Source organism: Genypterus blacodes, unplaced genomic scaffold, assembly GCF_046128005.1.
Source record: "Genypterus blacodes isolate CSIRO-AG114 ecotype Tasmania unplaced genomic scaffold, CSIRO-AGI_Gbla_v1 ptg000214l_1, whole genome shotgun sequence".
In the NCBI taxonomy this organism is placed as follows: Eukaryota; Metazoa; Chordata; class Actinopteri; order Ophidiiformes; family Ophidiidae; genus Genypterus; species Genypterus blacodes.
Genome location: NW_027467013.1, coordinates 1085470 through 1099694, shown reverse-complemented (window position 1 = coordinate 1099694; position 14225 = coordinate 1085470). Strand labels below are relative to the sequence as shown.

Here is a 14225-nt window from a genome sequence, read left to right as displayed (position 1 = left end):
CTAACTGACGGGTTTGGGCGCTTTGGTGTCAGCGTCCCCACCGCCGCCGCAGCAGGGCGTGCTCACGCTGCTCGATTTGGTCACGGTGCAGACGGCGGTCTCTGTGCCGTCGCCGTTGCAGGGGCTCGGGGGGCCGGAGTCGCTCTGGCAGCGTTGCCGTTTCTTGTTCAGCTCCTCCCATTTGACCCTGTTAGCTCGGATCATGTCCACCATCGGCTGGAGTTTAGGGTTCAGCTTGACCAGAGTCTGTCAGGGACAAACAAGAGACACTTTCAACCAGACTGTCACCCACTGCTCGCATTTTGTAGAATCTTTGTAGCATTTTGTCCCCATTTTATAGCAATTTTACAGCATTCTGTCGCAATTTGCTACAATTTCCATTTCTACAGTGGTTTGCCGGCATTTTGAGGCATTTTTCATGACAATATGAGGCATTTATTAAATATATAAACCAAAATTCTGCAGTTGTCAGTAACAGGAGCATCACTCCTCTCATTCTCTCTCTCTCTCTCTCTCTCTCTCTCTGTGTGACTTTGCTCTCCTCTCCTTTGCTGAAAATCATATAGAATAATTTATGGGCCTTGGCTCGCCCGGCGTATTTGATGGAACAGAGACGTGGCAGATGTGTCGAGCCAAAGTGTTCAACCTTATCAGTGTTCGTTGAGGGTCAGGATGAGGGTCACCGTTTCAAGAATTGAAACCAATCTTCATCCTGACGTGGCCCCAAAGTTTCCTCCAAAGAGGTTTCATAACATGTTGGAGTATAATCCTGCTAAGAAACAAACAAAGCAACAAACGCCGACGCGGCTGTGACTTCGCCCTCGTCGGTGCAGATTATAAAAGCTCATTAGCGGGGAAAAAGCGGCGCGTTATCAAACACAACACAAACGCAACAATGCGGGCGAACACACGGCAACAATAACAGCAACAATAACAGCTCCACGGTTTGCGATCTAAAGAGTCGGCCTGTTCTTTAAAGATTAGACGTACATGTATGAGTGCGATTACGGGCTTTGTCATCTTCTCTTGTGCGGGATATACGGAGCGCCGCAGTCAAGCTGTCGTCGTCCGTTTAATGAATTACCTCTGAGTCAGGGGGATTCTGCTCCCTCTGCTCTCTTTACATTGTCCATAGCTCTGCTGGCAGCGCTGTAATTAGTTGCTGCTTCACCACCAAGGTTTTCATATGGAAATAAAAGAATGCAGGCATGGAGCCCATTCACAAAACAGCTAATTCATCCTCACACACACACACAGTCAAGTGTTCAAAGGTGAATGAAAGAAAAGGAATAAGAAGCTATTAATTTAAAGATATTCTTGAATCTGTAATGAAATTAAAGCAAAAAGTGTGAGTCAGAGGCGTTCGGAATTATTCAGGTTCCACAGTTCACTGAGTTTTCATGACGTAATCAAGCAGAGGAGAGGAAATGCATGCAGAGGAGCTTGACTCCCTGTTTTAACCTTTACACGTCTGGATACACTCATCATTTAGATCTTTGAATGTGTGTGTGTGTAAGTGTGAGTTCTACCTCATGGTGCAGTTTTTAGGCTGCGTGAAAGAGACTGATGCTGTTTTATATCAGCTGCTCTTCATCACCTTCATCAACTTCACCTCAACTTAGCGTAGCAAATATAAAGCATTTAGAACTGTAAAGATCCAAAACATTAAAACCAAAAATAGAATCAAATAGAATAAAAAAATAATAATAACAAAATAAAATAAAATAAGACAAAATAAAATGAAATAAAATAGCTTGCTGCTTTAGATTGTTTTACAGATAAAGTATTACATTTACATTTATATTGTATTTATATTTATATTGTTGCTTTCCAGATCTCATGTTGGCTTGTGTTTCATGCGTGTGTGTGATCTATCATCATGCTGTATACGAGGATAAATCAGTGTGTTGTGATTTCACACACTTTCCATCCATCATCTCACTGATCTTCTGCAAGGACTCCACACACACGCACACACACACAGCTGCAATCCAGTCCACTGATCATTTTAATCTCTACATGTTTGTCTAATCTCATCTAAACTTTCCCCCCCTGTATGTAGAGCAGTGCCACCGGTCTCCACACCGCCGTTATTCCCCTGAAGTAGACGGAGGAGAGAGGAGATGTGTTCATGTGGAAGGAAGGTTACATAATAGGGGATTAATATTCCACAAAGTAGCAGGACACCACCAGGAGAAGGAGATCAGCGAGATCAAATAGCAGATCTCTCCCGCCCACGGGCAGAAGCCCTCCCGCCTCTGAACTCCCTCTATTTCCCCTCTTTCTACTTTAATTGGCGGCAGTGTGATTGTGATCTCGGCATCCTCCAAACATCCCCATTTACATACATGAAGCCAGAGTGAGGCGGTGTGGAGACTAACCCCCCCCCCCCCCCCCCCCCCCCCACACACACACACACACACACGCAGAGATGTGTTTCACTTTGATGTGTTTCATCTTCATCACGCAGGCAACAACAACTGAAAGGCAAACGCCAGAGCACGGATCGTCTCTCCTCACACTCCTGGAATGATCCGACACACGCCACTCTGTTTGTTTGTTTGTCTTCCACAGTCAGACTAATGTGTGTGGCTTTAAAATGTCCCTGTGTGGAGAGAGACACAGAGACAAACAGAGACAATGATCCTGAGCTATGAGGACGACATCATTTTGTGCTCGTCTCCCTCCGCACCTCTTTCATGTGTTTGTGTGCGACGCGCCTCATCTTTGAACAGAGCTGCTCTCTCCTCAGGAGATCGGCCTGCTTTATCTCCCACACGCCCACTGATGGGAGAGTGGGAGGGGCAGGTGAGCTCTGACGTCACACACACACACACGCACACACACACAGGCCTGCGTACATCAGTGTTGCTATACTGGTGAGGACGCAGTTTGGCTTTGTGTTCATTTCCTTGAGTTCTGTGCTCATGTACGTCGTTATCTACATTCACTTCTTACGTGAGCTTTCATCTGCACCACTGAACACACAGACAGCACTCCACATGTTCTCCCTGAGAGCTGGAGGAGATCGTTAATCCCATCACTAACAGAGCAATCACACACACATGCGGCCAATTTAGAGTTCCAGTTGACTTGTGTTTGGACTGTGGCTCCAGAAAGCAGCCGAGTGAGGAAAGGTTGAGGCTTCTTCCCTTTTGTGTCGTACGTGTGCGGTCAGAGCTTTCACTGCAGTGTCACACACTTCAGCATCTTCTGTGTTCTGTGTGTGTGCTGCTTAGTGGTCAGAACCTAAACAGAGGAGCTAGAGTTGTTCATTTAGGAGGTGAAATTGTTGGGGCTTGGGAGGGTGTGGGAGTGGGGGGGCCTTGGGGGTGCCATGGTAACCCACCTCACATCTCATCTCATCTCAGCTCGTTCTCTTCTCTGCTCTCTCACCGTCAGAAAGTGAAGACTCACTCTGCTATTCTCCAGACAAACAGGATGCAACCTTGAAGTTATTTCAGAGATTTCAATAAGCGTCTCTCTCTCTCTCTCTCTCTCTCTCTCTCTCTCTCTCTCTCTCTCTCTCTCTCTCTCTCTCTCTCTCTCTCTCTCTCTCTCTCTCTCTCTCTCTCTCTCTCCCTCTCTCTCTCTCTCTCCCTCTCTCTCCCTCCCTCCCTCTCAGTGAATCTGTGGCAGGAAGCGAGGCTAAATGGCGGTAGGTGACATTCTCACTGCTGCCGTCAGCCAGGACAATAGCAGAGGAAGGACGGCAGCCACTGATGTCAGAGGCGGATGCATTCCGAGCGGCGGTACAATGAACCTGAAGGTTGGAGAGAAAATTGTCAGGGATTACCTCATAGAGCGGAGCACAGATTCCATCAATCCACTCCAGCTGAAGCCCCGGCAACTCATCCTTCCTGTTTCGATCGAAGATGGCCTGCAGAAATCAAACACGTACAGTACAGTAAGCCCAGCGATGCCTCCATTTTCTCTTCACACCTACAAGTGTGCTCGGCGAGGACACAACGGTCCTCACACACACTCACAATCAAGTTAAGAGCTCTAACTGCTGACGCGTCTCTGTGGCTGCTGAGGGGCAAAGAAAATTCTCCAGTTTTACTTCAGTCCCGTTTTTTTTCCACAGCAGCCTGAACTTCAGAGGCTCCAGCAGGCTGTGCTTCAGAGATAGTCACCGGGCGACCACTTTAAAGTTGAATATTTCATTTCCAACACCCACACACACACACACACACACATAGTGAGTGAGTGCTAAAGGTTTGACACAAGCGGCAGACCTCAGGCTACTGCAGAGGGGATTCTCAGAGGGGGAGCACAATGTGGCAGGCCCCGATTAGTCAACAGCCATTAATTGCAAACAGAGAGCGGTGATTTGCTCCTTTTAAGAACTTATAACACTGTTAAGCCTTCAAAGCTCCTGAATCAAACAGAGCGTATTGTTCTAGCATCTTCAGACGGACCTAAAGTCTTTCCCTCCTCCTCCTTCTTCTTCTTCTTCTTCATTTTCAACGAGTCAATCCTAGTAAAGAGTACCGACGGCGTAACATAAACAATTAACTTGACATATTGCATGAGCTCCTCCTGCGTCACACCTGGACACATGCAGAGTCTGACTTTGCTTTTTAGCAGAGAGGCGGCGGAGCTGAAAATTCACTTTCTTACACTCGGTGACACAAGCGCTCGTGTTTCTTTATAGCCCCAGTGTTTTCAGCTGTGGAGACCTTATAACGCTTCAGCTTCATCAGCATCGTCAGCATCATCAGCTCCTGAGGGTCGCCACAGGTGAAACTAAACAATAGAACCTTCTATTCTTGTCTATTCAAGCGATTATATAAAGCAATAGGAGACAAAACAGGTCGCAGAGAACGGTGCAAAGTGCAGAACAGGAGTCTCACAGTAATATTACACATATATTTTGAAGTTCAGGCTTGAATATGAACACATTTAAAGCTAGACTAGATGTGTGAGTGTATTGCGTCATCAGATACTCACAGAGGGAGTGAGTTTCAGCTCTGATCGCTCTCTGTCTCCCTGCTCGAAAAACTCGCTGGTGACCAACTCTGCCACCTGACAGAGACGGAGAAGAAGAAGCTTTAGAAATCAAAACAAACAGGTTCGGGGGCAAATCTGATAAGAAGCAGATGGACCTGTCTCGGCCTGTGTTTCTCACCTTGCGTGATATCTCCCACGGTTTAGTGACGGCGCCCAGATCACACGCTGTCATCATCATGGATCTGGGAGAGATGGTCAGGATTTAGTTTCATCACAATCTGTCTTTAATCAGGTGTGTGTGACAGACAGACGGACTCAGCTGTTACCTGCACATGTCTCTGTGAGCTTTAACGTTCCAGTTGTACTCTCCTTTGTTGACCAGCTCAAAGAACATGTTCCTGTTCCTAAAGGGAAAACCAATAAGGGGGTGTAAGGAACATAAAATCCACAAGGGGGCAGTATTACATAAAACAATTGGAAAGGAGAAAGCTACAAATCTATTTAATGGTAGTGAGTTCGTTTTTGTGTGTGTTTGTGTGTGTGTGTGTGTGTGTGTGTGTGTTTTGGTTGGACGTACTCAAAGTAGAGTGTGAGGTCTGTGGCCAGTATGGATTGTTTGAGCAGCTGCATGAGGTCGCTGTACTCGATGGACGACAGGTTGGAGAAGATGTTGTGTCCCTGCGGAGACACACAAACACACACACACAGAGGAAAATACAATAAAGACATCAGACCATTACATCATCAATAACGTGATCAGCGTGACACAGACGGGGGTTTTACTGCAGGGCTGCTGTGTTGGACTGAGGTGTTCATTCAGGTTCTCAAACATAAACAAACGTCAGGGAGGTGAAGACGTTTTGCTTTGATTTGTTTGAGGATTTGATCTGTTTGTCTTCATTACAACCACAGATGAATGAATACATAATCCAGCTTCGCCCAGGCTCTGCAGACGATAAGATACAGAGGCCTGGATGAAGATAAACAAGCCAATTACAGGTCATACATACCTCCACCAAGGCCAATAAACAAAATAAAATACAAGTAAACCACAATTCTGATAAAAATACAACAAGATCTTTTCAAATTCCTCATGATCTAGAACATGTTGAACCTTTTGATCATGTGATAAATATGTCAGGTTGTTTTCATGGAGATTAGTGTGGAAAAAAACAAAATCATCAATCTCACAATGCTAGAAAATAAGAATAATAATAATGAGGCAATATTTAGAATAATGAAAACAATTTCCATGGCCGATCATAATTAAATGGGTCTATTATGAAAAGAAAAGTAAGAATAATGAGTTGTTCTCCCCTTTAAAGCAGCAGGATTAAACGTGTTGTCATGGAGCGGTTCAGTCTCTCAGCTGAGTTGTCGCAGGGCCAACGCTCAGCCGCTGCACTCGAAGGCGACGCTGCCATCGGCTCAATAAGAGGAACCATCAAGAGATCAGAGGAGCAACTCTTAATAAGTAAGCAGGCGCTCTCGTTTAACACTCTCCTATCGTCTCTCTATCATTATCATGCATTCATCCAGCAATTAGACGCCCTCGTGTGAGGCGGCGTGGTCGAGGTGGAGCGGTCTGACTGGAGAGAGAGCGGAGCTGTGGAGGTGATAATGGAAGCGGAGGAGCAGACTGGGGAGGATAATAAAGACCTGGGGGGATTGCTGCAGATCTTCCAAGAACCGGGGCGCATCACGTTTTCCCTTCTGAACGCAGAGAACCCAAGCTTTTTTTTTCTCTCGGCACGCCTGTGAATCTCGCCATCATTCAGCCCCATGAAATATTGAACGGCGTGATGGCGACGGCACAAAGGCCTCCTCTCCTCTCCTCTCCTCTCCTCTCCTCTCCTCTCCCCCCCCCCCCCTCCTCCCCCCTCTCTGTGTTATAATGGCAGCAGATGGAGGCGGGGAAGGAAACGCGCCCAAGTACAGAAGGTGGGAGTGATGTTTAAAAGTTTACGTTTTAATTAATGTTCACGCCGGCTGATGGATTGAACGCTGAGCTTTGTCTTCTCCTTGAATTAACCACTCTATTCATTTATATGCTAATAGGACGGCGGCGGTTCAAGCTCAGTATCAACAGAAGCCATTATGATATTCCGAGCAAACATTTGTCAGCTTACTGTTCTGTCAGCGGCGCGATAATGAAGATACTGGAACCTTCCCTGCTTAAGCCTCGTCTCAGCCGCTTCCTCAAATGTCTTTAATTACAACCTAAAGCAAACCCTGTCGCCGGCTAAAATGTCTCTCTCAACCAATTACCGGCAAATCTATCGCCTCTGTAATTACATTGATTCGAGGGGCAACGTGAGCCATTTGTTTACACTCGTTCAGCCGCCGCAGACATGCAGTCACCGTACGGGTGCCTGTGCCGCGGCGCCCCCTTAGCGTGATTGGACATAATTAGCCCCGGCCGAGGAGGTTAGGGTTTCACCTGCAGGGTTCGCTGGTTGGGTCTTTGTTTGTTTGTGTCCAGATCCAGGTGTGGATCCAGGAATTCCAGGAGCATGATCGCTTATGGGGAATTTTTGACAATTTCTTTAAGGTCTGTACGGGGACATTGATCCCATCATCCATAGATTATCAATGGTTACGATCAGGTCAGGATACAAATAAGGGAAATGGATTTGGCAGACTGAGGTATAGACTTGGGCACATTCATGGAACTCGTATTCTTCTCTTTAGACAAGTATATTAGAATTTGTCAGCCTTGGTGGAGGTATGAGATGTAGTGCATGATCTTGGTTGACTGCTTTTAAGGGACAGTGGTTGTTTTATTATTCTATAGGTGCTAAAGTGTCTCCAGACTTTATCCATTGTTGTTATCGACTCATAGCTCACCTCGCTTTGCAGGATCATGACAGCGTGGTTGAAGTGGTGGTGTTCCAGCGTCGCAGAGGTTCCATAGAGCAGAGACAAAGCCGAGCCAGTCCTGACACACACACACACACACATAAGCAACAAGAGAAGGCAGAACATAATCAGCATTGAACACATTTGGAGCATGAATGTCTGCTGCTGAGCTCTGATTCCTGCAGCGTGTCGCCAATTCATGGCTCAATAAGAAAGAAGCTGGAGAGCCATAACACAAACTGCACCTGTTCTAACATAAAACATGAGAACATTACGCAGTGTGAGGAAAACCCCGATGAGAGCTTCAGGTGCATGGCGTCTGTGCTGTTTGGGTTATTGCACTTTGATATACGCCACCAGTCCCTGTTTTGGTTTAATTATTAATTTAACAATGTCCTCAGCTTTTATTTGAGGTTAAGCTTTTGTACATTTCCATGCGGCGCTGTTTCAGGTCTTTTAAAGGATCGGCTTTACGTTTGGCCCTGTTTGTGTGATCAGCAGCTTTATTGGCTACCAGAGTGCTTACTTGCCGTTTGCCAAAATACAGAAATTTGGGTTCCGACTGGATTGTAAATATTGAACGCAATTTAATATTTACAATTTGAGTCGGTGCAGCTGCTCCACTGCAGGCTGGTGAGCGGTTCAGTGTAAGAGGAGGAAAGGAAAACACACCGCAGGAGAGTTTGGTGATAAAATTTTAAGAACCATCAAAAAAAGAAATCATGACTTTGCTTCCAATCGTCGAGAAAAAAAAGAGAAAATAAGGCAGATGTGTTTTTATAGAGAGCAGCAAACTTCATCTAACTTTGATCTAAACCCAAGAACATCCAGCTCAGTCAACTGGACGGCAACACTTTATTTCTTTTACTTCAAATATTTAACACCACGGTTCCTCACTGGTTGTAGTTGGAGTTGGAGTTGAGTGTAGTGACCTTGGTTGAGGGTAGGACAGACTAACCTGCTGAGGATCTGCAGTGTTTACAGTCTCTTCCTTACATAAAGCTTACACAACTGCATGCTTGACCCTTACTGATCTGGGCCAGACTGCTGCAGATGGCCGCAGGTGCAAAAACACTGTGTGGGAGGGTATTAATGCATTGATGTCCGTATGGAAGAGAGAGAAAGAGAGAGAGAGAGAGAGAGAGAGAGACGGAGAGAGAGAGCAGGAGAACCTACTTTGCTTGGAAAGCGTTGTTGGTGCCGCGGTGGTCCAGGTCGTGACACACACAGCCCACGATCAGTGCCAGGATCTCCACCTCTGTCAGAGTCTCCTGAAAGCCTGCCGTCTGACGAGGCAGACACACACACACACACACACACACACACACATATATATACACACACATTAATTAAAAACATTCCAATAGCAGCAACATCCTAACATAAACAAACGAGTGTATCCTTGTTTCTCCCTGAAGCACCGCCGGGACTGCAGCACGGCCGTCACACAGGGAGATTTATGGCCGGGACGCTGGGGTCCTAGAGGCCGTGTGCTGAGTGAGTCCCTGCAGGTCACTGAGGGGATAGCGGCAGAGATACAGTAGCACCGTCCTCTCATTGCCCACTCATTAAAACACATGGCAGGAGAGGGGATGGGCCCAAAACAGCTTACACACTACTATTTCATCTCCCTCTGCCAATAATCAATCCAGAGGGGACGGCGTGCATTAGTGCTGCGCTTGATTAAATGAACTACACTGTGCTGCTGTGTGTGAGAGTGTGTGTTTGTGTGTGTGTGTTGCCCTAAGGAGTTGATAAAGTAAAAAGGCTGTTGGAACCACATGAGGCAAATCTCTGAGGGGCTCTGTTCAAACAACCATCTCTGCTGCGGCACCACAGTCGACTCTGCAGGCGTAAAGACCGCAAATGTTACTTACTTCACTCTATTCTGGACCAAGCAAGTTAATAAATGTACAGTATGTTGCTTTCCTAACATTCTAACAAAGTCTTGGCAATGTACAGTTTGTGTAGGCAGTGTAAGGAGGCCTGTGTTGATGTTCTGTTCATGACCAGCTGGCCACAGAGTCCAGACTTTAAGTTACACAACTACTAACTTTAAAGTCTATACATGGTGTTGTATTAATCGGTTTGTTACCCATTTGTGTTCATCGTGACGCAGATTCTCGGTCTTTGCGTTCATGAGATGTTATTATGTAGTACAAGCGATGTGTATTCACCGTTAGCATGGCGAACATGCACTGGCAGACGTTGAAGGCGTGTCTCCAGTTGTGGTAAAGGACCATTCTGTAGTTTTTCCTGACAGTCAGCAGCCATCTGCATAGAGTCTGCAGGACGACACACACACAGCCACGATCATTGAGAGTTTGGGACAGATGGACATGTACTGTAGTTAAATGAATCAGCATGAGCCGGCGGTCTCACCTCGTAGTCGATCTTAAATTTCTGCACCATTCCCAACTCCATGAACATCCTCAGAGCAGCTGTGATCATGGCGTCCACGTCCAGAGAGAAATCGTCGAAGGAGAGCATCTCGATGCCCAGCTCGCAAACAAGCGGGATGTTAGCCGCCTGTTAACGAAAGCACGAGTTCAGAGAGCAGAAGACGAGCAGATGGAAATACGGAAACATGCTCATTAAGATTCAGAGGAGTCATTCAGAGAGGGTTAAGATTAATGAGGAAGGAATCGTTGTTGTTACGGTAATGATTGACACAGGGTTGTAATCACCCAATAGCTTTCTGACCCATTTGGTTCATGATACTGAATCATCCACGTAGGGTTAAAACCTTCTTCATACAAGCATTTCCTGTCATCTAAGCGTTCTTACAATCTAATGTGTGAGTTTCAGATAAGGCGAGTAAGAGTTTCTCCTCATCCTCTCTCTCTCACAGCCTAGGGGGTTGTGGATGTCAGCCAGGTTTGTTTGCCCGCTGACATTTCACGGCTTTCGGTGGAATCCCAGTCAAGGCTCCGTATGTAGAGCAGTTACGAAAGAGGAGGGGTGGGTGGAGAGGAAGGGGAGGAAGGAGAGGAGGGAGAGGAAGGAGAGGAAGCAGAGCGCGGCGTTGGGTGAGGGGGGGGGGGGGGGGTGTCAGGCTGAGAGATCACACACAAAGTGGGGTTCCTGCTTTGTGCTAATGGCCACGGGGGAAAATCCCACACATGAAAGAAAGTGTGGAGGGAAAAATAGGTCATATCCATGTTTCAGGAATGTCACTGGCAATTAAACATGTAGATATTTTCATTTTCTCAGCCTCATAAATAACCCAATGGAAATGATTGTCTATTGATTCAAACAATCCATTTGAAATAACGCAATTAGTTCATTTTCATGCACCAATCTGCAGGTGTGTGAGCTGTTCTGGTTCCTTTCAATGAACTGGAGCTCTTTCCTATTTAACATTAACGAGAGTGGGTGATTGAAATATAAATAATTTAAATAATAAATATAGATTACATGTTGTCGATCAGTAATATGCATATCTGGCAACGCAGTGTTTGTTAAATGGAGCAGCAGGTTCATAATGGGTCAGAATGAAAGCACCTTTAATGTTGTTATTTCCTCTAATATCTCCTACTTGAGGTGAATATAAAGCCTAATCACAGCTGAACACGCCTACCAAAGCAGACAAACAATGCAATTATGTTATGGCAATTATATTCAGCGCCATAGCAAACCTGATCATCTCCAATTGTAATCCACAGTGAGAAACCAAGCGTGAGCGTATGCAATGTTTGAAAGGCTAATGAATATTCCAGGGGGTAAGAAATTACTCCGGATCGTTCCTCATCCTCCACATACTGCAGTGAACTATTATTCAGTGCTGAAATTGCTAAAATTTCAATACAACAGAATAGAATTAACTTGTTTTAACCATCATGGAGCGTTTCAGGTTTCAGTGAAACAAAAGAGACAAATGTGACGATCACAACATGAACGTCTGTTACCTTGAATTTGTCGACTTCAGTCTTGGAGCAAGTGGCGTGATAAGACAGAACCTGCAAGATAATGATAACAGTTTTCTCAAGGAAATCAAATCATTAAGAAACACAGTGAAGCACAACTGCAGAGCACAGCTGAAAAATACTGCAGACTGCTTATCACTGCATTTCAGTGGACAATATCTTCCAGATGAGGAAGCTTAGTTTAACAGAGGCCTCTGGAACTCTCTACAAGAACAGAGATGTCAGCCCTGATTCCATCCCCGTGTTGCCTTCATTTCCTGGGAGAAATACCTTGCACAGACCTGCAGTGGCTTATTTGATCAGCAACACTCATGTTTATTCAGTGCTGCCAGAAGCAATGCATCTACATATTAGTTCATTCCTCACCCCCCCTTTAAACACACGCACACACACATATACACTCTCTCTCTGTTTCTTTACTGCTATCGTGAAACAGAATTCTGCTAACATCTAGAATGCACCTGAAAGCTCCCTATAGTAATTGAACTACGCACTGTAAAGGCTGAGCGGTGCTGAATGGCTACATACTGCAGGGCAGATGAGGGATTGCTTTTCACTGCCTCTCATTAATTATCAATAAAACCTTTGTGAGGAGGTTATCTACAGAGAGAGATCAGCACTTTTTTCCAGCCAACACTCCTGCAGAAATATGAGGCGAAATAAAAGAGAGCAAAACGCAAAGACCCCCGAGAGAGAACAGGTAAGATGGGCTTTTATATTCACCATAGCATACCTCCACCAAGGCGGAACAATCCTCTAAAACCCTCCAAGAAAATTGACAAGAAATTGACGATAATCTCTGAATTGATCTGGATTAATTTCCTAAAAGCCCCTAAAATGTGATTTTCTTAATTTGGTCGCAGTTGGATGAAAAATAGTGGATGAGTGAAACAAAGCCATGCAAAATGAAAGAAAATACAATAACATTTAATATAATAATACAGTGATTTGAGTAAGATGTTGTGTTCTTACATCCAAAGCCACAGACTGCTTGGCCCAAGACTTCTTCACCTGGTCGTACATGATGGTGTTGTTGATGCCCAGTCCACAAAAGATCACAAAGGCCTATAAGGCAGAGAGCGAAATGCAGAAACATCACACCCAGACACTTTAATACACACAGATACAGAGTGTGTGCCACGAAAAAGAGTTCAGTACCTCAAACAGTCGCTGGTCTGCGTCGTCAAATGATTTCCCATCCAGCCTGTTCAGCACTTGAGCAACACCTGTTATAGAGAAAGTGCGTTTATGAATGAAGGCTGAGCATCTTTATCTTCATCTGTTAAGAGTATTCAAATCCAGTGTAAGATTAGAATTCAAAGTATGTTTTTTGGTAAAGTATCTTGACCTATCAGTAACATTTTCGCCAGTTAAATGCTATAAAGGGCCGCTTGTTGTTGATGCTAATAGGTCTCCATTTTGATTTATAGCACGCACGTGTGTAACACCTGTGTGTGTGTGTATGAGAGTATGTTTAATAGTCTTCTGTCTGATATGTGTTGACTGAAGTACGCGTCCATGTCCTTTAATTTAAGTATATTCAGAGTTTTACTGCTACACTCGCACATTTTAACAACCTGAGCACTGAGCATGAGTCAGCACGTTGTACTAACAGACAATAAACAAGACAGCCCAAGAAATAATGCCAAATATGTAAAAAAAAAAACAGGATATCAGGTCTTTGTTTACATTAGCACCAGCTAGCTAGCAACACTATGCAACCGCTACACGTTATGCTATCCACCTATAGCAGAAAGTAAGTACATTTTGACAGCAAATGATTTTAATAACCGGAAACCTTAAAATAGTACTAGTTGCCGCCCTACAGTACATTAATAAAGGAAACATTAATGCCTCTAAGCTTGATATTAGCAGCGTGGCCCCAATTAAGAGAGGATCAAACCCACATCAGTGATTAAAATGCATTATTAATGGAGACGCACACTGCATCCTCTTAATAATAATACACACATATATAAAGACACCTTAAATGTACAGTATAAGCACAATGTTACATTTATTGTAAAGACTGAAAGCTGTAATAAAATGACAGAAATGCAACAGTGGTGAAATCCAAACGAGTGTCCAATTACTGTAACGTCTCTGACAGCAGGTCTGGTTATTGTCCACCACAGCAGTGTGTGTGCATGCGTGTGCGTGTGTGTGTGTGTGGAGCCGTCCGTCTGTTTGACAGCAGGATTTCCGGGTTTGGTTTTTCTCATTTTCATTTATCGCTTGATTAAAAACGGCGGAGGACTTTGTTGTTAATGCTAATTGCTAGCTGACAGAGAGCGAGCTTTTCCGGCGCTGAGAAGTGATGTTAAAGGGCAATTTCATTACAGCACATTACCATTTTTATTTATCTCCACGAGGTCAAACAAAGCTGCCAAAACGGCTTTTTAATTTCAAAGTGTAGCGCGAAATGCAGGAGATTATAACTGCAGATAATGCTGCTCCGCAGTACGATGTCATGCAATGTCAGAGCTG

The 14225-nt window shown here is 44.9% G+C and overlaps 1 protein-coding gene across 1 annotated transcript in view; it reads right to left on the bottom strand.

The window, feature by feature from the left end:
- The window catches only part of pde11a (phosphodiesterase 11a), a 28386-nt gene continuing 14161 nt past the window's right edge, over positions 1-14225 (bottom strand). Inside the window, exons 8-20 of the mRNA XM_076169801.1 lie at positions 12897-12964; positions 12711-12803; positions 11721-11771; positions 10195-10341; positions 9990-10097; positions 8989-9098; positions 7801-7891; positions 5531-5631; positions 5280-5357; positions 5132-5195; positions 4954-5028; positions 3797-3880; positions 1-246 (exon numbers count right to left, since the gene is read on the bottom strand). Coding sequence (XP_076025916.1) covers positions 1-246; positions 3797-3880; positions 4954-5028; positions 5132-5195; positions 5280-5357; positions 5531-5631; positions 7801-7891; positions 8989-9098; positions 9990-10097; positions 10195-10341; positions 11721-11771; positions 12711-12803; positions 12897-12964 — 1316 coding nt within the window. The remainder of the gene's footprint in view (positions 247-3796; positions 3881-4953; positions 5029-5131; positions 5196-5279; positions 5358-5530; positions 5632-7800; positions 7892-8988; positions 9099-9989; positions 10098-10194; positions 10342-11720; positions 11772-12710; positions 12804-12896; positions 12965-14225) is intronic.